Source organism: Bufo bufo, chromosome 3, assembly GCF_905171765.1.
Source record: "Bufo bufo chromosome 3, aBufBuf1.1, whole genome shotgun sequence".
NCBI lineage: Eukaryota > Metazoa > Chordata > Amphibia > Anura > Bufonidae > Bufo > Bufo bufo.
Window position 1 is genome coordinate 515,645,244 of NC_053391.1, and position 21,939 is coordinate 515,667,182.

The window sequence follows — 21,939 nt, forward strand, 5'->3', positions numbered from 1 at the left end:
TGTTTTTTTTTATCTGTTAAAAAAACGTAAAGTGAATAGTGAATGAATTAATGAGAACTCTAAATCAAATCAACATTTGGTTTGACCACGCTTTGGCTTCAAAACAACATCAGTTCTCCTAGGTACACTTGCACACAGTTTTTGAAGGAACTGCTCAGATCCTTCAGTCTCTTCCTGTAATCTCAGACAGACTCAATGGTGTTGAGATCAGGGCTGTGTGGGGCCATATTGTCACTTTTGCAACTTCTTGTTCTTCTTTACACTGAAGATAGGCTGTATGTTTGGGGATCATTGTCCTGCTGCAGAATAAATTTGGAGCCAATCACATGCTTTCTTAATGATATTACATGATGGATAGGTATCTGCCTTTATAAAGCTCATTTGAAGAAGCAGAAAGAAATAGGCAACGTTGACTGTAGACGCAGTAATTGGTTAAGGAAACTTATTGTAGCAAATGAAAGACAAATAAGGCTTAGGTCTTGTTTATACATCAGTTTTTTGATCAGTTATTTCCAGTTATTGTGAGCCAAAACCAGGCGCGGGTCAAAAACACAGAACAGTGGCAGATTTTTTCATTATACCTTATTTCTGTGTAGCCTCCACTCCTGGTTTTGGCTCACAATGGAAATAACTGATCAAATAGCTGATGTGCGAACAAGGCCTAACTTCACTTCAAAATCTGAAGATATCCAGCATTGCCATCAGCTCAAAACTAGTAGAAAAAAGTGCAACCCATGTACACCCATCTGGCCAGAAAGTGTCATCATGGAAGAATTACGGACAAAAAGCCATTCCTTCTACATGGAAACAAGGCCAAGGGACTCAACTATACATGAAAAAATAGGAACTGGGGTGCAGAGAAATAGCAGCAGGTTCTCTGGACTCATGAGTCAACATTTGAAATATTTTGCTATAGCAGAAGGCAGTTTGCTCACTGAAGGGCTGGAGAGTGGTTAAATTATGAGTGTCTGCAGGCAACCATGAAGCATGGTGGAGGTTTCTTACAAGATTTGGGCTGCATTTCAGCAAATGCCAGGACAAGTTCTAGCTTTTTGTGGAACGGAAGCACGGAATGGAACCCCACGAAAGCACTTCGTAGTGCTTCTGATCCGTGGTTCCATTCAGCACCGCATCTCCGGATTTGCGGAATGGGTCCGCATCTGTGATGCGGAATGCACACGGCTGGTGTCCCGCCGATCAGCTGTTGGAAGAGACTGCAGCAGTTCTATCAGCACCATGTTCTCTTTACTGTATACCTTCATGCTGTTGACATTGCAGCGGCGGTTCACTGTAATTTCATCTGCTCCATCCCATTCAAGTGAATGGGAATGAGCAGCTGTGTGAGTGCTGCCTTATCTTTAAACAGCTGATTGGTGGGGGTGACGGGAGTTGACTTCTTCTGATTTGATATTGATGACCTATTCTGAGGATACAACTCCTTTAATTTTGTCCTCAATGCTTATACATGCAGATACTTATCCATCATGCAATACCATCAGGGAGGCATCCAATTGACTAAAAAAAAATTGTGCAGCAGGAAAATGACCCTAAACATACCACCAATATCATTAAGAACTATCTTCAGCATAAAGAAGAACAAGGAGTCCTGGAAGTGATGATAGCCCCACAGAGGCCTGGTCTCAACATCATCAAGTCTGATTAGGATTATATATACCTTATAAAAGGCAAATACTTAATACCCCAAATATAGTATAAACAGTCTTTATTTAGTCACATAAATACATACTAAAAAGACAAAAAAAAATGGGCTTAACAGAAAAAGCAGGGTGCCACTGTGGAACATCCCTAATGCAGATCCATCCATGGACTTCCCATAAAAATACCCTAATACTACCCATATATGCAGTTTGTTAGTAAATGTGATAAAGGTACCCACTTAAAAGAAAATCCCGTAGAGACCTAATAAAGTGGAATCCTGTAGTCAGTGTAAAAAATGGATACAGACCACAGTGCACCTCTGTGCCCCAATGCACATTTCACTGGCACTACCTTCAGGGTAATATTTGTATTGCACTACATCCCTCTTTTAGATGAACCCTATCGTATCACAAAACGTCTACGGAAATGTGGTAACCAATGAGAGTGATTTCTACATCTTTAATGTAGACCATATTGCTTCCCCATTATACAATAATTATATACGTAATAATTGAATATAATGAAATTCCTTCATCAGTCACTTCAACTAAAATGACAGAAAATAAATACTTCAAACACAAAGATATATTTTCTTTTGCATTGTACATGTTCTGCATACTATTCATTCATCTAGTTCATTCAGCTTCTGATAATGCAACCAATCAACACATTAAGTGGTGCCAACATTGGCATCTTGCTAAATAATCTCTAGACATTGCATAGAGCGTACATCTTTCAAAGATAAGTCAACAAGATCAATCAGAGCAGAAAATTAGAATTTAGTATCTCTGAATTAAAATAAAGCTAAACTAAATTTTTAATTGGGGTGATCTAAGGGGGCACTTCATGTAATGATCTCTTTCATTTGTTGCTAATTGTTTGTTGCTGATGAAGTACAGTAAAACAAAGAGCATTGCTGAATAATGAAAGTAGTTTCAGAAAAAAAGATTTTCTGTCCTGTTAGAACAAAAAGGCAACATCTGAACACAGTTTTATTGTACATTTTTCAGAGTTGTACCTGTGCTCTTAATGACAGTTATTAATGTAATGCACAATAACCCAGATCCTAGACTGGTAATATAGTGCCTTTTTATCACAGAGTCATAAATCTTGTAAGAATGTAGGAAAAAAGACCTGTTATTCTTATGTACTTACATGTGTATATGTTTCTGGAGGATCTCATAACTAAACATACACTATAAGGACAAAGGTATTGGGACTCCCACACATTATATGTGCAGGAGCTTTCTAAATCCATAGATATTAATATATCCCCCCTTTGCAGCTAAGACAGCTTCCACTCTTCTATAAAATCTATCACATTTTGGAGTGTGTCTGTGGGAATTTTTGCAGGACAGCATTTGTGAGATCAGACACTGATGTTGGATGAGAATGCCTGGCTTACAATATCCATTCCAGATCATTGTGTTTAATTGGGTTGGGGTCAGAGCTCTGTATGGGCAAGTCAATGGATCCACACCAAATTTATCCAACCATGTGTATATGCACCTTGCTTCCTGTACTGGGACATAGTCATGCTGAAACAGAAAAGGGACTTCCCCAAACTGTCTCCATCAAGTTGGAAGCATACAATTGTCCAAAATGGATTGGTATGCTGAAATATTAAGACTTCCTTTTACTGGAACTGAGGAGCCTTAGCCAACCCCAGAAACCCCTGCCACCAGAGAGCTGGCGTAGATTTAGAACATGTTAAATGATAAATGAGACTGGCCTGCCGTCCCTTCCACGCCACGCTTCCTTTTTTAGACCTGGTGTGAGAAGGGGAAAAGTCGCAGATGAGTGAGGTGCTTGACACTAAGCTAAGTGGTAATCTTAAGCCTAGTACAAATTTTAGTAATTTGGAGTAATGTAGTGCACATGAGGGAAAGCACTATTACTTTCTTTAATGACTAGGTTTGTAATTAAAACATATGATGCAGAAAACATATTATAAAAAAAAGGAAATGGATATTTTCCAAATGACAGGGAGGTCTTGTCCCCAGCATGTACTGTATCTGCTTTGCAATTCATTTTAATAATTACTGTACAGCATTAGGTGAACATACAAGTGATGGTGAAGGTAACCTTGCCTGGTTAGCTTACACTATAATTGATCAAATTAATTCTGAAGAAAGTCCATGCTGTGTGTAAAGCATGTTTATTTGACTCTTTTTTCTTACATAGGATCATATATATCACCCAAGAAAAGCTAAATAGCAAAAATAATTGCCTTGTTAGCCATTTTCAAGTTTAGTTTTATGTTCTGAATGAAGATTATGGACTTTATGTCACAGTAATGGCAATTTTGTCCAGAAAAAAATGGTGCACATTCAATATATTGCTCTTGGCCCTATTCTTTTAAACATGTTTGTAAATGGCATAGAAGGTTAGGCAGGTTAAGCTGACAGGGGGAAATATTTGGTAGGTAAGGTTTGCTGTTGATACAAAAATGTGTAATAGGGTTGTCATTTCTGGAGGTGTCTTTAGCATGGAACTGTACTGGATAAATGTTAAGCACAATGGAAACCACAGTTCAATGTTTCCAAATGTACTGTAAAATGATGCAGTTGGGAAGAAGGAATCCTTTGAGTGTGATATTGAAAGCTCTGTGGTAGGACTTCAAAAGAAAAGGATTTAGGTGCTTGGCGGAATAGCTAGAGGTATAACCAGCAGAAAGAGGTAGATTGTAATCCCACTGTATGGAGCTCAGTTCAACACCAAGTGCATCATCTGTGAGGTAAGGGATGCAGCACCCTCTGCCTGCCTTTCAATTGGAGCCCCCACAGTGAAATTGTGGGGCTATGATCGGTTACCATGGCAGCCTGGAGGCTTCTGTAGCTTACCAGGCCTGCCATGGTAAGCTCCCTATTGCTCTGTGCATGAGACACAGCTTACCAGGGAGAGTGTCCGAATCCTATTCACAATAATAGATCTCTAGTTGGTTCCGCAAAAAATAAGCCCTCATATAGCTTTGTAGACCGAAATATAAAAAAAAGTTGTCTGTTGATGACGATGCAAAGAAAATTAATATTTTTAAAAAGTAATTTAAATAAAAACTATACAAGTTTGATATCGCTGCAAACATATTGAGCTGCAGAATAAGGATGTCATATAATTTTTAGAAAACAGTGAACGCCGTAATGTTAAAATCTCAAAAACCTTGGCGGAATTGTTTTTTTTTTTCCAATTTTACACCACAAAGAATTTATTTTTTAAAATGCATCTTGTCCTGAAAATGCTATGGCTATATGAATGTAAAAATAAAAAATGTATGGCTATTGGAACGTGGTGAGAAAGATGAAAATGTGCTCGTTCTTCAAGGGGTTAAATATGTTAAAGACTTCAATAAGGTTCTAGAGGGAAGTATTTTTTTTTATAAGAAACTGCAAGTGAGAAGAAGGGGACACAATATGAAATTAGTTGGGGGAAAGATTAGAAGCAACATCAGAAAATTTTCTGATGTAGTTGGAAAATCATCAGTAAGTCAATTTAAATATGCCTTGATAAATATATATATATATATACAGTACAGACCAAAAGTTTGGACACACCTTCTCATTCAAAGAGTTTTCTTTATTTTCATGACTATGAAGGCATCAAAACTATGAATTAACACATGTGGAATTATATACATAACAAACAAGTGTGAAACAACTGAAAATATGTCATATTCTAGGTTCTTCAAAGTAGCCACCTTTTGCTTTGATTACTGCTTTGCACACTCTTGGCATTCTCTTGATGAGCTTCAAGAGGTAGTCACCTGAAATGGTCTTCCAACAGTCTTGAAGGAGTACCCAGAGATGCTTAGCACTTGTTGGCCCTTTTGCCTTCACTCTGCGGTCCAGCTCACCCCAAACCATCTCGATTGGGTTCAGGTCCGGTGACTGTGGAGGCCAGGTCATCTGGCGCAGAACCCCATCACTCTCCTTCATGGTCAAATAGCCCTTACTTTCAAAGTTTTCCTAATTTTTCGGCTGACTGACTGACCTTAATTTCTTAAAGTAATGATGGCCACTCATTTTTCTTTACTTAGCTGCTTTTTTCTTGCCATAATACAAATTCTAACAGTCTATTCAGTAGGACTATCAGCTGTGTATCCACCTGACTTCTCAACGCAACTGATGGTCCCAACCCCATTTATAAGGCAAGAAATCCCACTTATTAAACCTGACAGGGCACACCTGTGAAGTGAAAACCATTTCAGGGGACTACCTCTTGAAGCTCATCAAGAGAATGCCAAGAGTGTGCAAAGCAGTAATCAAAGCAAAAGGTGGCTACTTTGAAGAACCTATATATGTATATAATTCCACATGTGTTAATTCATAGTTTTTATGCCTTCAGTTTGAATCTACAATTTTCATAGTCATGAAAATAAAGAAAACTCTTTGAATGAGAAGGTGTGTTCAAACTTTTGGTCTGTACTGTATATATATATATATATATATATATATATATATATGCTAAGATAAAATAAAAAATGATATAATATCAGAACATCCTATTCCCTATTCCAGTGGTGTTTAATATACAGCAGTTGCTATGGGTAATTAATATAATTTTACCCTAAAGCCACTTTTGCCTGGTTAGTATTTTGGTCAATGTTTTACAACAGTATTTTTAAGCCAAAACCAGTAGTTAAACCTCCAGAGATAAATAAAAATGAAAAGGCACAGAAGGTGCATTGGGCACACTTCTGATTTTATTCAAAAACTGAAGAAAAATGCTGACCATATGAAAGTGACCTAGGATAGATAAGATATACTTTGTCTGTTAGACCATCTAGATAAGGAGACACGTAGCTAAAGATTTGTTGAATTAGGGAAAGTTCAAATCAAGTCGAAAAATGAAGAAAAAATGGATCCTGTGCATCACTTATGCACATTTGGCATCTGTTTGAGTCATTTCCGTCTGAAATCATTTTTTAGACCGAAAAAGTCTTGCACGGAAATGGTTTTGGCTGACGTGTGAAAAAAGCCTAAAGAAAACTTGCTGTATTCCTATTCAGAAATCTTGCTTGTTCACATTACCTGATTGTCCAAATATCAGTAAATGTATGGGTAGTAGCAAATTGTAGCTATGTGTCTCCTTCAAAGTTATCATCAATCAGTTGTCCTCTCTACTTCCATATTCCTTACATTTCATATGTGAGCCCCTTTATCTTTTCTGAACATTTCTCTATAGGATAAAGAAGTAATTTTTTGTTTCAATGTAATTTTTTTTTTTACTTTCATCTGTCATTTTTGTCTAGCGAGACAGTAATAAAATTAGGGAAAAGAATATATATATATATATATATATATATATATATATGTATCTGGAAAGAAAGAGTTTGTATGCATTATATAAAACTGTGTTTTTATATTTAAATATTCCATATATTGAGAGTAATGCTGATTTATTTTGCAGGGTTTGTTAAAGGTGGCAATAGATAATGCAAGAGCGCAAGAGAAACAGGTACAAATGGAAAAGACAGAGTTAAAGATGGAGCTATTCAGGGAACGAGAATTGAGGGAAACTCTAGAAAAACAATTAGCAGTAGAACAAAAGAACAGAGGTATGTGTCTATTATCTGTTTTATTTGTATTTTGTGCATTAACTGTCTCAAGTCCATACAGATGTGTTTATCCATATACAGTGGATTTAAAAAGTCTACACACCCCTGTTAAAATGTCAGGTTTCTGTGATGTAATAAAATGAGACAAAGATAAATCATTTCAGAACTTTTTCCACCTTTAATGTGACCTATAAACTGTACAACTCAATTGAAAAACAAACTGAAATCTTTTAGGTAGAGGGAAGAAAAAATATAAAAATAAAATAATATGGTTGCATAAGTGTGCACACCCTTAAACTAATACTTTGTTGAAGCACCTTTTGATTTTATTACAGCACTCAGTCTTTTTGGGTATGAGTCTATCAGCATGGCACATTTTGACTTGGCAAGATTTGCCCACTCTTCTTTGCAAAAACACTCCAAATCTGTCAGATTGCGAGGGCATCTCCTGTGCACAGCCCTCTTCAGATCACCCCAAAGATTTTCAATCGGATTCAGGTCTGGACTCTGGCTGAGCCATTCCAAAACTTTAATCTTCTTCTGGTGAAGCCATTCCTTTGTTGATTTGGATGTATGCTTTGGGTCGTTGTCATGCTGAAAGATGAAGTTCCTCTTCATGTTAAGCTTTCTAGCAGAAGCCGGAAGGTTTTGTGCCAATATTGACTGGTATTTGGAACTGTTCATAATTCCCTCTAACTTAACTAAGGCCCCAGTTCCAGCTGAAGAAAAACAGACCAAAAGCATGATGCTGCCACCACCATGCTTCACTGTGGGTATGGTGTTGTTTTGGTGATGTGCAGTGTTGTTTTTGCGCCAAACATATCTTTTGGAATTATGGCTAAAAAGTTCAAACCTTGGTTTGATCAGTGTCACGGCGGACGTGCCCAGTATAACAGATAACACACCAACCAGGCTCTGGACGAGATACAGGGGAAGGGTCACCTTCTAGTTTATCCCTGACCTCTTTCCCTGCACTGCTCAGCCCACAGACAGACCTTAAAGGTAGGTTTGCTGTGTCCTCCAGCCTGTACTGACAGAACCCTGAACTCCCTGAGATGGTGAAGTGGGGAGAAAGGAGTAGCCTGCTCGCACATAACCTGGATGGGATAGATGACATAAACAACCAAACAAGAAATTACACTTATCTGCTGAGAGCAGGAACTGACTGCCAACCTTCCTTCCAAACTTCCCAGACCAAAATGAACAGTATAATCCGCTCAGAGCACTTAGCTGGAGACCATTTAAACGAATGACTCCACCCAGTGCACCTGATGCGAGGCGGATCCAGCACGGCATCAAAACAAAAACTAAACTCGTGCTGCAATCCTGGCTGACCTCCGCACATCGTCAGAGTGGGGCATGGCAATCAGGCCATAACACCTTTTCCCACATGCTTTTGGGAGACTTCAAATGTGTTTTCGCAAAATGTAGCCTGGCTTGGATGTTTTTCTTCGTAAGAAAAGGCTTTTGTCTTGCCACTCTACCCCATAGCCCAGACATATGAAGAATATGGGAGATTGTTCTCACATGTACCACACAGCCAGTACTTGCCAGATATTCCTGCAGCTCCTTTAATGTTGCTGTAGGCCTCTTGGTAGCCTCCCAGACCAGTTTTCTTCTCGTCTTTTCATAAATTTTGGAGGGACGTCCAGTACTTGGTAATGTCACTGTTGTGCCATATTTTCTCCACTTGATGATGACTGTCTTCACTGTGTTCCATGGTATATCTAATGCCTTGGAAATTCTTTTGTACCCTTTTCCTGACTGATACCTTTTAACAATTAGATCCCTCTGATGCTTTGGAAGCTCTCTGTGGACCATGGCTTTTGCTGTGGGATGCGACTAAAAAAATTGCAGGAAAGACCAACTAGAGCAGCTGAACTTTATTTGGGGTTAATCAGAGGCACTTTATATGATGGCAGGTGTATGCTGACTCCTATTTAACATGATTTTTAATGTGATTGCTTAATTCTGAACACAGCTACATCCCCAGTTATAAGAGGGTGTGCAGACTTAATCAACCATATTATTTTAGTTATTTTTTTCTTCCCTCCACCTAAAAGATTTCAGTTTGTTTTTCAATTGAGTTGTACAGTTTATAGGTCACATTAAAGGTGGAAAAGTTCTAAAATGATTTATCTTTGTCTTAATTTTTTATATCACAGAAACCTGACATTTTAACAGGGGTGTGTAGACTTTTTATATCCACTGTATGAAATATAGAATAATATATATATAGAACAATATAGTTGGATGTTTAAAATTATGTATAAAGTAATACAGTTAAGAGATTATTTTTAGCCATTCTCTACACTAATTCCATTAAACATGAACATAATACAAATGACTCTTTCATATACAAAGAACAATTTTATAACAACTATTTATATTTTATCAAAATTAGTTTTAACAGGAGAAAAGTGTCAGTGCACCGAGGAGCATTAAAATGCATTACTTGTAAAACAGGCACAGGGTCCAAAAAACAAAATCATATATGTATCTATTTCATATATTCCACTACATGTGTTGTCATGCAGGACACAGATCCAGTCACTCAAATACTGATGGTAATAAATGCCTGTCTATAAGTAGCAATTATCACTAAAATGGAAATTATTTCAAGCCTTCGTTAACGATAATTGCCTAGTGCATATCTGCAAAATGATCACTAGTGAGCATCAATAATATACAGTAATTACAATGGATTGTTCATACTGTACATCAAAAAGCTCATTCATGTCTGTGTTATTTTATTGAATTGTGACATGTAGTGTGAATGAATTAGTAGTGTGAATGAATGTATAAGAGCAGTAAACACAGTAAACACCCATTTTACAGTCGTAGCAAGGTTTGAAAGTTGGCCATACACTTTCAATAGCTGTGCTCTGAATAAGGAGGGGGAGGCATTCCATAATTTTTTTCCTCGACAAAGCAAATAACAGCAGAACATCAAATAAACATTAGATGCTCAACAAACCCTGTCAAAATTGGTAGGCTTGGCCAACCTTGATCTAAATTGTATAGCTACCTTTAGTCTACTATTGTAATTACTGGTATATGGGTCCCTAGGTCCAACTCAATGTATCCAGATAGCTATAAAAGTAATATATTCAACTTGTTCAAACATGCTTAGGATCAAATTGCCTGCATATTCTGGTAATTGACCCGAAATTATATATTTAACAAATTATGTGTTTATGGGAATGGTGAATATATATATATATATATAATTTGTATATTATATATGTGTGCTTTTTATTAGCAAGTAGGACATAGTACTTTTTAGGATGCTTTGGAATCTTCTGCATTTGTAAATGAAGAATATTTATAGGTTAAGTGCAGGTCAAATAATTTTCTGTTCTGTCAGTACAGTATGTGATTGGAATACTATAGCACATGAAAAAGACAGCCCATCACAGTAATTAATCAGATGTTTCCTGTTTCAGCAATAATTCAAAAAAGACTGAAGAAAGAGAAGAAGGCAAAAAGGAAATTGCAAGAAGCTTTGGAATTTGAGACAAAACGAAGAGAGCAAGCTGAGCAGGCACTCAAACAAGCAGAAGGACTCAGGGTCCTTAATGGTAAGGGTTTTATCAGTAGTTGTATATACGTGACCCATTTGCTTTTGATTCAATGCTACTAAGTTTTCAACATCTTATCATTGTTTTATGACTTTAAAAACTGATGGCGCATAATACAGTATACAGTCAGGTCCATAAATATTGGGACATCAACACAATTCAAAATTTTTGGGCTCTATACACCACCACAATGGATTTGAAATGAAATGAAGAAGATGTGCTTTAACTGCAGACTGTCAGCTTTAATTTGAGGGTATCTACATCCAAATCAGGTGAATGGTGTAGGAATTACAACAGTTTGCATATGTGCCTCCCACTTGTTAAGGGACCAAAAGTAATGGGACAATTGGCTTCTCAGCTGTTCCGTGGTCAGGTGTGTGTTATTTCCTCATTATCCCAATTACAATGAGCAGATAAAAGGTCCAGAGTGCATTACAAGTGTGCTATTTGCATTTGGAATCTGTTGCTGTCACCTCTCAAGATTAGATCCAAAGAGCTGTCACTATCAATGAAGCAAGCCATCATTAGGCTGAAAAAACTAAACAAACCCATCAGATAGATAGCAAAAACATTAAGCGTGGCCAAAACAACTGTTTGGAACATTCTTAAAAAGAAGGAACGCACCGGTGAGCTTAGCAACACTAAAAACCCGGAAGACAACGGAAAACAACTGTGGTGAATTACCGAAGAATTCTTTCCCTGGTGAAGAAAACACCCTTCACAACAGTTGGCCAGATCAAGAACACTCTCCAGGATGTAGGTGTATGTGTGTTAAAGTCAACAATCAAGAGAAGACTTCACCAGAGTGAATACAGAGGGTTCACCACAAGATGTAAACCATTGGTAAGCCTCAAAAACAGGAAGGCCAGATTAGAGTTTGCCAAACGACATCTAAAAAAGCCTTCAAGGTTCTAGGAACAACATCCTATGGACAGATGAGACCAAGATCAACTTGTACCAGAGTGATGTGAAGAGAAGAGTATGGAGAAGGAAAGAAACTGCTCATGATCCTAAGCATACCACCTCATCAGTGAAGCATGGTGGTGGTAGTGTCACGGCGTGGGCATGTATTGCTGCCAATGGAACTGGTTCTCTTGTATTTTTTTAATGATGTGACTGCTGACAAAAGCATCATGATGAATTCAGAAGTTTTTCCGGCAATATTATCTGCTCATATTCAGCCAAATGCTTTAGAACTCATTGGACGGCACTTCACAGTGCAGATGGACAATGAACCAAAGCATACTGCAAAAGCAACCAAAGAGTTTTTTAGGGGAAAGAAGTGGAATGTTATGCAATGGCCAAGTCAATCACCTGACCTGAATCCGATTGAGCATGCATTTCACTTGCTGAAGACAAAACTGAAGGGAAAATGCACCAAGAACAAGCAGGAACTGAAGACAGTTGCAGTAGAGAACTGGCAGAGCATCACCAGGGATGAAACCCAGCGTCTGGTGATGTCTATGCGTTCCAGACTTCAGGCTGAAATTGACTGCAAAGGATTTGCAACCAAGTATTAAAAAGTGAAAGTTTGATTTATGATTATTATTCTGTCCCATTACTTTTGGTCCCTTAACAAGTGGGAGGCACATATGCAAACTGTTGTAATTCCTACACCGTTCACCTGATTTGGATGTAAATACCCTCAAATTAAAGCTGACAGTCTGCAGTTAAAGCACATCTTGTTTGTTTCATTTCAAATCCATTGTGGTGGTGTATAGAGCCAAAAATGTTAGAATTGTGTCTATGTCCCAATATATATGGACCTGACTGTATGTAACTAGTCTAACACATACTGTATGCTATATTTCTGTTTTATATAATAAGTATAAAGAACTAATATGTACTGTTCTAGCAGTGTTGAGTATGTAATTTAGCATAGCACAACAATACAAAATATTATCAGTGCGTTTCTATAGGACCTCAGGCATTCCTACTAGGTTAATTCTTATTCAAAGAGGTATCTTCCAGAGAAAACTGTCTTTATAGTTCCACCTTCTGGAATGGTCTCCCTATGAGTAGGGATGAGCGAACCTGTGGAAGTTTGGGTTCGCCGAGTTCGGCCGAACTTCAGGTCAAAGTTTGGGTTCGGTACCCAAACTTGGCCCCCGAATTTGAACCCCATTGAAGTCAATGGGGACCCGAACTTCACTTTATTTTTTTCCAGTATAACATGGTTATAGCGGAAAGTAATAGCATTCTTAAGACAGAATGCAAAAGAATATGGCAATTTAGGGGTTAAAAAAAGCGACTCACCTCATCCACTTGATAGTGCTGCCGCAGTGTCTTCTATCTTCTTTCAGCAGGATCTGCAAAAGGACCTACGATTACTTCACGGCGCTCACCACGTAGAGAGGGTGGTGACGTCATCGCAGGTCTTTTTGCAGGTCCTGCTGAAAAAAGATAGATGACTCTGCGGCAGCTTGATCAAGTGGACGAGGTGAGTTGTTTTTTGTTTTAGTTTTTTACTCCTAAATTGCCATACTCTTTTGCATTCTGTCTTAAGAATGCTTTTATTTTCCGCTATAACTATGTTATAATGAAAAATAATAAAATTACCCAGCCACCGAACCTGGACTTCAGTGGAAAAGTTCGGGTTCACTCAGGATTCACTCATCCCTATGGGTCAATGTCTGACTGATGTATTTTCCCGAGTCATGCTCTAACACTTGTTAAAAAGTCAGACATTGAGTCATAGGGAGACACTTCCAGAAGAGGCACTAGAGTGCGGGTTCTCTGGGCAGTGCCTTTATTCCTGCATATTATTTCCCCATGGACCATTGTCACTAAGTCTCTATACATAGTTAATAATTCACATAAGCCCATTGCGTCCAGTGTTAAGGGAAGCATCCAGAGGAAAGTGAGAAAGAAGAAGGAAGAGGAACATAGCAAGAAATGAAAGAAAATATACAGGGAGCAAAGTTTCCTCTTTTATTTTTTGAGGACCCTTGCTGATGAGGTGGGCATTGCAAAGTTAGGCTCCATTTCAGTTTTGCCTACGTGACCCCATGGTTAGTTGCTATGCGATTGGTGTTTATATGCCATTTTATATTGTTCAGTTCAAAGTACCAATAAATACTGGCACAAAAATCTTATGCACATAAAGTAAGGGGAAAGCATAGTACTCGTTTTTTTCCCATCATTCACCTAAAGCTCAGACAATATTCCCTGATTCATTGTAATTGATCAAATATTAAAATAATTATTACTAGCACATGATAATGATATAACACCTTTCATAAATTACATCGTCCAAATGAATAAAACTCACATTGGAAGCAGAGATGAGTTTCACTGATGTTAAGTTATTTTAAAGAGCACAGACGTTGCTGTATGTCCAAAATTAATAGTGCTCAATTACTGTTTCGTTACTCATTAATTATCCAATTTAATTAATATTTATTTCGTTGTTACTCAGTCTTTATATAGCACTTGCATCATCTGCACAGAGTATAGACAGTGCCCTTCTGTTTAAGTGGCCCTGGTTTACTTACATTCTTATAAATATGTAGCCCTCCTGTATTCCAGTGCAACAAATTCAAATAAAATTGACAAAAATGAAAAAACCTTATTATTGAGATATAAGATGTCTAATCTTGCATTTAAGTACTGGGTACAGATTATAAAAACTGCTAACATGGGAAATCAGTAATGACAAAAGAAAAAGATAATACAGAAGTAATTAAAAAAAAATCTAAGATTGTACAAAGAAATAGATAATATGATTGTGTCTTAGGCTACGTTCACACTAGCGTTTTTGCTGGATCCAGCAGGGCTCAACAAAAACGCTTCCATTACTGATAATACAACCGCATGCATCTGTCATGAACGGTTTCAGTTATATTATGTCTTATATAGCCATGACGGATCCGTCCTGAACTCCATTGAAAGTCAATGGGGGACAGATCCGTTTTCTATTGTATCAGAGAAAGCGGATCCGTCCCATTGACTTGCATTGTGGGTCATGACGGATCCGTTTTGCTCTGCATCCCAGGATGGAAAGAAAACCACAGCATGTTGCGTTTTTCTTCTCTGGCATGAGAACGGAACGCATTTTGGAGCATTATGTTCTGTTCAGCTATGTTTTGTCTCTATTGACAATGAATAGGGACAAAACTGAAGCGTTTTTCTCCGGTATTGAAACCCTATGATGGATCTCAATACCGGAAAATATAAACGCTAGTGTGAAAGTAGCTTTAGTCACAGGGTTATAGGGAGGCATTGCCACAGTCTATATTACATAGAGGTTAGGGGGAATGGAGAGAGTTATGTGGTGCCACAGAAAAGTGAATATACCTTATGTGCCATGGTCTTACTGTGCACACAGTAAGTTAAATCCTGCTGTATTTTAGATGCTAATGTCATTCATTTTTGTCTCTGCTTTCAGAGGCTTTGACCCCGGAGATGGAATCTGACCGCAATGGGGCCAGAACAGATGCTGAAAGGACAATACAAGGTAAGATGTGCAAAATCCATAAATCTAGATTTTTGCATGTGAGTGTTCTCTTGTTATAGTATGCTATTCAACCATGCAGCTCACCATCTGGCTGGAATGAACACAAGGTCACATTTGCATGGTTGTTTATTACAGTAAATTAATTTGGTTGTGTTTAAAATAACAGGTAAAGGGTCAGCTCCAGCTCACACATTGCAGAATCACAGCCTTTATTATTAGCTGTTAATGGAAGAGAATTTTATTTCTCTGAAATAAATGGCAAAATACCGTAGTTATATTTTTCTATTAGTGTCGCTCTTCCTATTTATACCATAAATTTTAGTTTTGGTGTATTCTATATATTACATAAATACAGTATGTATGATATAAACAATGCATTCAGAAAGTCTTCAGACCCTTTCACTTTTTCACATTTTGTTATGTTGCTGTCTTGTGCTAAAATTAAAACAAAAAACTGTTTTTCCCCATCATTAACCCTGTAAAACATAATGTTCAACATCTTTACTAACTTATTGAAAAGGAAAAAATAAAATATTGTATTGACTTAAGTATTCAGACCTTTACTCAGTACTTAGTTGAAGCAACTTTGGCTGCTATTATAACCTCCAGTGTTCTAGGGTATGATGCCACAAGGTTTACACACCTGGATTTGGTGATTTTCTATCATTCCTCTCTTCAGTCCCTTGCCAGCTCTGTCAGCTTGGATGTGGCCTGTTGGATAACAGCCATTTTTAGGTGTATCCCGAGATGTTTGATTGGGTGAAAATCAGGGCTCTGGCTGGGCATTCACAAAGTTGTCCCCAATCCACTCCTGTGTTGTCTTGACAGTGTGCTTAGGGTCATTGTCTTGTTAGAAGGTCAACCTTCAGTCCAGTCTGAGGTCCCGGGCTCTCTAGATCAGTTTTTCATTAAGAATATTGCTGTACTTTGCTTCATTCAGCTTTCCCTGAACCCTGTCCCAGCCATTGAAAAATACCCCCACAGCATGGTACTGCCATCACCAGGGATGGTATTGGGCTGGTGATAAGCAGTGCCAGGTTTCCTCCAGGCATAGCAATTAGAACTGAGGCCAAAAGATTCAATCTTGGTTTCATAAGATCAAGTCCAGACAGGCTTGTATGTGTATTTAACTGAGGAGAGGCTCAGTGGAATGCTGCAGTGATGGTTGACCTTTTGGAAGTTTCTCCCATCTGAGCACACAGGATCTTTGGAGCTCAGACAGTTTTGTCAGGGCAGCCAGCTTTAGGAAGGGTCCTGACTGTCCCAACCTCCTTCTATTTAAGAATTATGGAGGCCACTATGCTCTTGGGAACTTGCAGTGCAACAGATGTTTTTGTGTACCCTTCTCCAGATCTGTGACTCCACTAAATCCTATCTCTGAGTTCTACAGGCAGTTCTCTCCTTCTTATGGCTCGGTTTTTGCTCTGTTATGCCTTCTCTTCTGTGTCTTTGCAAATCATTTCCAAGCAGCTGAATTTACCATAGGTAAACTCCAATTAATGTGTAGAAACATCTCAAAGATGATCAACAGAAATGGGAGGACCCTATAGCTAAATTTTAAGTGTCACAGCAAAGGTTCTGAATGCCTATGTCCATGTCAAATTTTAGTTTTCCCTTTTCATTATGGTGAGGGATGGTTGAGTGTGGATTAATGGGGCAAAACTTTATTTTTATTTTATTTTAGTACAAGGCTGCAACATAACAAAATGTCAAAAAAGTGAGCGTCTGAAGACTTTCCAAATGCATTGTAAGTGAATACAATAAATTGTAGATTTCAGTCTTAGTGTATCAATACTATACTAATCAATTAAATAAAATAGAAAGATACACATAGCCGATGTATATAGCAGCCAGTATTGTTGTCTGGTATTTGTCCATTTGTGGTGCCACCATAAACTAACATTTCTTTTAAAAGAAAAGCCTTTTTTTTGTTTAAGCACAGATATCTGATCTAAAAGGTACTTACCATTTAAGAATTCTAACATCTTTCTACTGTTACTACAAGTCCTTAACCACCTTGTATATTTTTAGTGTGGGCAATTGAAATATTAGAACTGAACAGAAGTGATATGATATACACATTTAAAAGCGTAATTACTGTTGAATTAGGATGTTGTAGGGAGTTCTTCTTTAAAGGGATTGTTGAATGAACAACCCTTTTCTAAATCCCTATTAGGCCTGTTGAGCTCATAGAAATAAGATCCTAGCCCATCTGATGACCAGAGTTGATAGGTGCAACGCAACAAAGCTCCCTACTTGGAGGACTGTCAACGATTATTATTATTATTATTATTTATTATTAAAGCGCCATTCATTCCATAGCGCTGTACATGTGATAAGGGGTGCACATACATAATACAGACAATTGCACTAATCATAAACAAGATGAGTTACAAACTGGTACAGAAGGAGAGAGGGCCCTGCCCATGAGGGCTTACAATCTAGATGGTATGGGAGAAGGACACAGTAGGTGCGGGTTAAGTTGGTCATGGCGGTATAGAGGCAGCAGGGTCACTGGTTGTAGGCTTGTCTGAAGAGGTGGGTTTTCAGGTTTCTTTTGAAGGATTCCACTGTAGGTGAGAGTCTGATATGTTGGAGTAGCGAGTTCCAGAGTGTGGGGGATGCACGGGAGAAATCTTGGAGTCGATTGTGGGAAGAGGGAACTATCAATCGGTGACTTATTGGGTCCCATGTAATGAAACATTTTCCTAAAGAAATGTGTGATCACCTGCTGCTTGCCAATGGTAAATAACTACTGGGGGGATTATATTATCATAGCCTTATAGAACAGCCACTGTAATGTTTTTTCTGAAAAACTATGGTGCCTAATATTACACAACCGTTCTCACAGTCTGTGAGTCCTTTGGATGCTTTTTGCAAACTTAAGACGGGCTTACATTTATCTTTTACAATATTTAATTGTAATTAATATATTTATTATTAATAATTGTAAAAGATTGCACTAAATAATATAATCAAATAATTATAGATTGTGCTGGAATAAATTCCATTCTCTAACGCAGCTTTTGTTTCTGCTTCTAATGCTTACACACACACACACACACACACACACAAAGCAGGTTGTAAATCAGTAATGTTGCCTTCAGAGAACTTTTATTTTCTGTGGCTGAGTATTGATCACAGTTGGCTGAAAATGTAATATGTTATCTGTGTATAAACAGAAAGGAAATGGCAAAATAAGGAGTTTTTTGTATTCTGGTTATATCAATATTTGCATACAACTGTACATACAAAAGGCTAGCATTCTTTGTAATTAGAGAACTATGTTATCTTGGACATTAAAGGTCTCAAAGACATGTTGTGACACTATGATGCTCTGAGGGGTAATGTACAAACATGCTGGAGAGATTCTCCGCTAGAATCATGCCCCACCAACACCCCCGCTCTTTGCTTCTTGGCTCTAGCTCCGCACACAGAAAATGGCTAGAGATGCGTGCTGAGCAAATGTTTGGTTGTGAGGACATCTCTGTTTGTGTGAAGTGTGAAGGCAGAAGAATGAGGCAGAGATCAGTAAGGGTGTCATAATGGCAGCTTGTGGGGATTTGTAGGGTGAGCAATGCTATTTTAGGAAGGCAATGCTGAACAACCCCTTTAAGACAATTAGTACATTAGTACAATCATTAACAGCAGGGATAATGGTGAGGTCGAATAATGCTTCTAATATTTTTAAGCCATTTTGCCCAATATCCAAAGAAAAAAAATATCCTCCTGAATAACTGCTTTAACTCACCGAATTATTACCATGGCCAAATTAAATTTGTTAATGACAATTTCAGGTCTAATTCATATCTATATTTTTCCACCTCCATGAATATATTTTAGCCTGTTAAAAAGGTATTCTAGGTATCCTGGGGAACAGCACCTTGAGTCTGTAGGTGTTTAACTATAAACTTGTCATCTCTCAGTAAGGGTTTATTCACACTGCCGTGTTCAGAAATGTTTTTTTACTGTATAAATCAATTTCTGAAGTTATTATGCGAAGTCCCGCGAGACTTCGTGAAGTAATAACTTCGGCTCATCAGAGCCAATACATTCTAATACTGTACAGAGCGCTCGCTCCGTATAGTATTGAAAGGAAGTTTTATGCAAATCGATTTTGGGTGTTTCATCCGAAGTCAATTCGCTCATCCCTAATGTGGACCACAGACCCATTGAAGTCAACAGGTCAGCACTGTGATACGGCATACACACAGCTTGTACCCCCTCCTGAGGATAGGTCACCAATATTGATTCCCGGATGACCCCTTTAGCAGTGTAGTTTTACATGTTTCTAGATATGGATAAAACAGGAATAACATTTATTTTGTGTTTTATTTCAAGAAACATTTCTCCTGCTAGACATTTCTAGACCTTCTAAAGATATATTTAATGGAAATAACAAACGGAACTTAACAGTGCGTCAGCGAGTGATAGACATTATTTGTTGATTTCATTTTTAATTTGCAGAAATATAGGCAAACTAGAAGCCGTACGGCTTTTCAGTTTTGCATTATCTTCCCAGGCACTGACAACAAACAGTCACTACATAGCATGTAGGGTGACATCCAAGGACACAATGTTGTGCTACCATATCATAACTAACGATACTAATATCGAGATGTGTTGGTACCCATACATAACCACAGCACAACAGTTGGCAGAAATCCAAAAATCCAGCATTTCTGTGACATCACATTCATTATCATTAATTGCCATGGCCTGCATGACATTTGTGGCTAGAATTTGTACCACTACAAGTTGAGAAAGTGATAGTTGGATGTGAGTTGCTGTGAAACTGACTCCACTATTATATCAGCAGGTTTACTTATGAACAAATTGTGGCAAAAGTGGGAACACAAAAAATGTTCAAATAAGCTGAAAATATAAAGTACATATTTAATTAATTAATACAGTTAACACTTGATGTCATGATATGTCACTGATATACTATTAATATATGACCATTTTTAGGTGGAAATCAACTCTAAAATGGGCCCATATTTCAATATTTATCAATTGAGTCAAATGAGCCGAATTTGGCATTTAAAGAGGATGTCTAATCAAGCCACTGGTCTGGTTTCTGAAATCTTCAGTAAGCAGCAGCTGGCCATACATTTCTATAAAGCTGTGGCTGTAGTATAGTACGAGATGAATGTAATTCGAATAAATCAAGGGAGCACACACCATAGAGGCAGCATAGACTTAGTTGGTCTCATCCTCTTTGCTTGTGGATGATAAGACCCAGTGCAGGACTTCCCTCTTCACAGAAAATGGCATTGTTAGCCAACAGTAAGGTGGAAATTGGCCCAAAGTTCTTGAAAATGGCATGGAGGGGAAATTAACAACATATGCTTGTATCCTGGGTGTCAAGAAATCCAGTACTATAATGGGGAGGGGTGCATTTTAATTTTTGCTGTGAGGCCCTCTCCTTTCTACGTGCACTACTGATGAAACTGTAGAATATATTCATACACTACATACATTCCACCTGAGCTAGAGTAACTATCAGTGGTTCTCCACTCTTATTAATACCGGATGATTCTGGGTGGGGGCCCTTCTAGGATATTTATATATCCTGATAAGAAACGTGGAAAAGGAACTGTCATAATTATACAACCATTTAAAGTATTCCTTTAAACATAACTGAAAAAGGATTTACCTGTCCTATGGAAAAACCAGTGAAACTACATCGCTGTGACTGATAGATATAGCATTAAAATGTAACTCAATTGATTTATCAGGTATAATAAACATAACATTATAATTAACACAATTCAGTAGCTTTCCTAAGTTAGAGCCTATTCCACTCTTGAAAAAGAAATATTTTAATGTCACACTGAAGTCAAATGGTACATTGTGTTATCATGCCTTGCATTAATATGTTGATAAAGCAATACAGCACAGTATTTTTTCTATTATTATTTCAAATATTCAAACTATATTAATGAGAACATCATTTTGGAGAACTAATTATTTCTATTTGTCTTGTGTCACACTTTCTAATTCCCCTATATTAGAACAGCCAAAGCAAATTAATTGCTTTTCCAGCAGCTGAACCTCAGCCAAGAATGAGCTCACGTTCACATTCTGCTTACTTCTTTCTAGGACTGTATTGTGCTAGACATTCCCCTTAATAGAGAGGATGATCTGGAGAATACCTTTCTCCACGTTCTGTATTGCTTTGCACTTGATGAAATGTATATAAGTTTAAGTGACCCACTAGGAAAGATAAAGTTCTTAGCTACCAGATTATACATCAAAACAGTTAAAGTGAAATTAAAATTAAATGAATGAATCTCAGTGAAGCAAAAAAAGCAGTAATTAATGGTTCCCTTAATTGTCTTCATAAAATATTTGCATGGGTCTAATTTGCATAATTTGCATGTATTAATTAATCTTTCAAAGGAATTTTGTGCTGAGAGAAGCCAAAAAATCTCTTTGTTTTATTTAACATCTAATGAAATATTTATCTTCTTTAATGAACTTCTCATCTTCATTAAAATAAAAATTGTGCAACTTTGTGTGTTTTAAATGTTTTTATAATTGAAGTCTTCTCAAAAACCTCTTTAAGCTTCAAATGTCGGTAGAACAAACATATTATCATACTTTCTGCACCATTTCACTCTAGCTTACAGTATACAACTGTTTATTTTTTATTTTGATACAATTTCATTTAGGGGAATACTGAA

The 21,939-nt window shown here is 37.5% G+C and overlaps 1 protein-coding gene across 9 annotated transcripts in view; it reads left to right on the forward strand.

The window, feature by feature from the left end:
• Positions 1 to 21,939, forward strand: part of DACH1 (dachshund family transcription factor 1) — a 395,668-nt gene that overhangs the window by 361,913 nt on the left and 11,816 nt on the right. For 8 of the 9 annotated variants that reach the window (XM_040425366.1, XM_040425368.1, XM_040425369.1 and 5 more), the window contains 3 exons: positions 7,066 to 7,213; positions 10,660 to 10,794; positions 15,182 to 15,250. In XM_040425366.1, coding sequence (XP_040281300.1) covers positions 7,066 to 7,213; positions 10,660 to 10,794; positions 15,182 to 15,250 — 352 coding nt within the window. The remainder of the gene's footprint in view (positions 1 to 7,065; positions 7,214 to 10,659; positions 10,795 to 15,181; positions 15,251 to 21,939) is intronic. The other variant, XM_040425367.1, reaches the window with a different exon arrangement.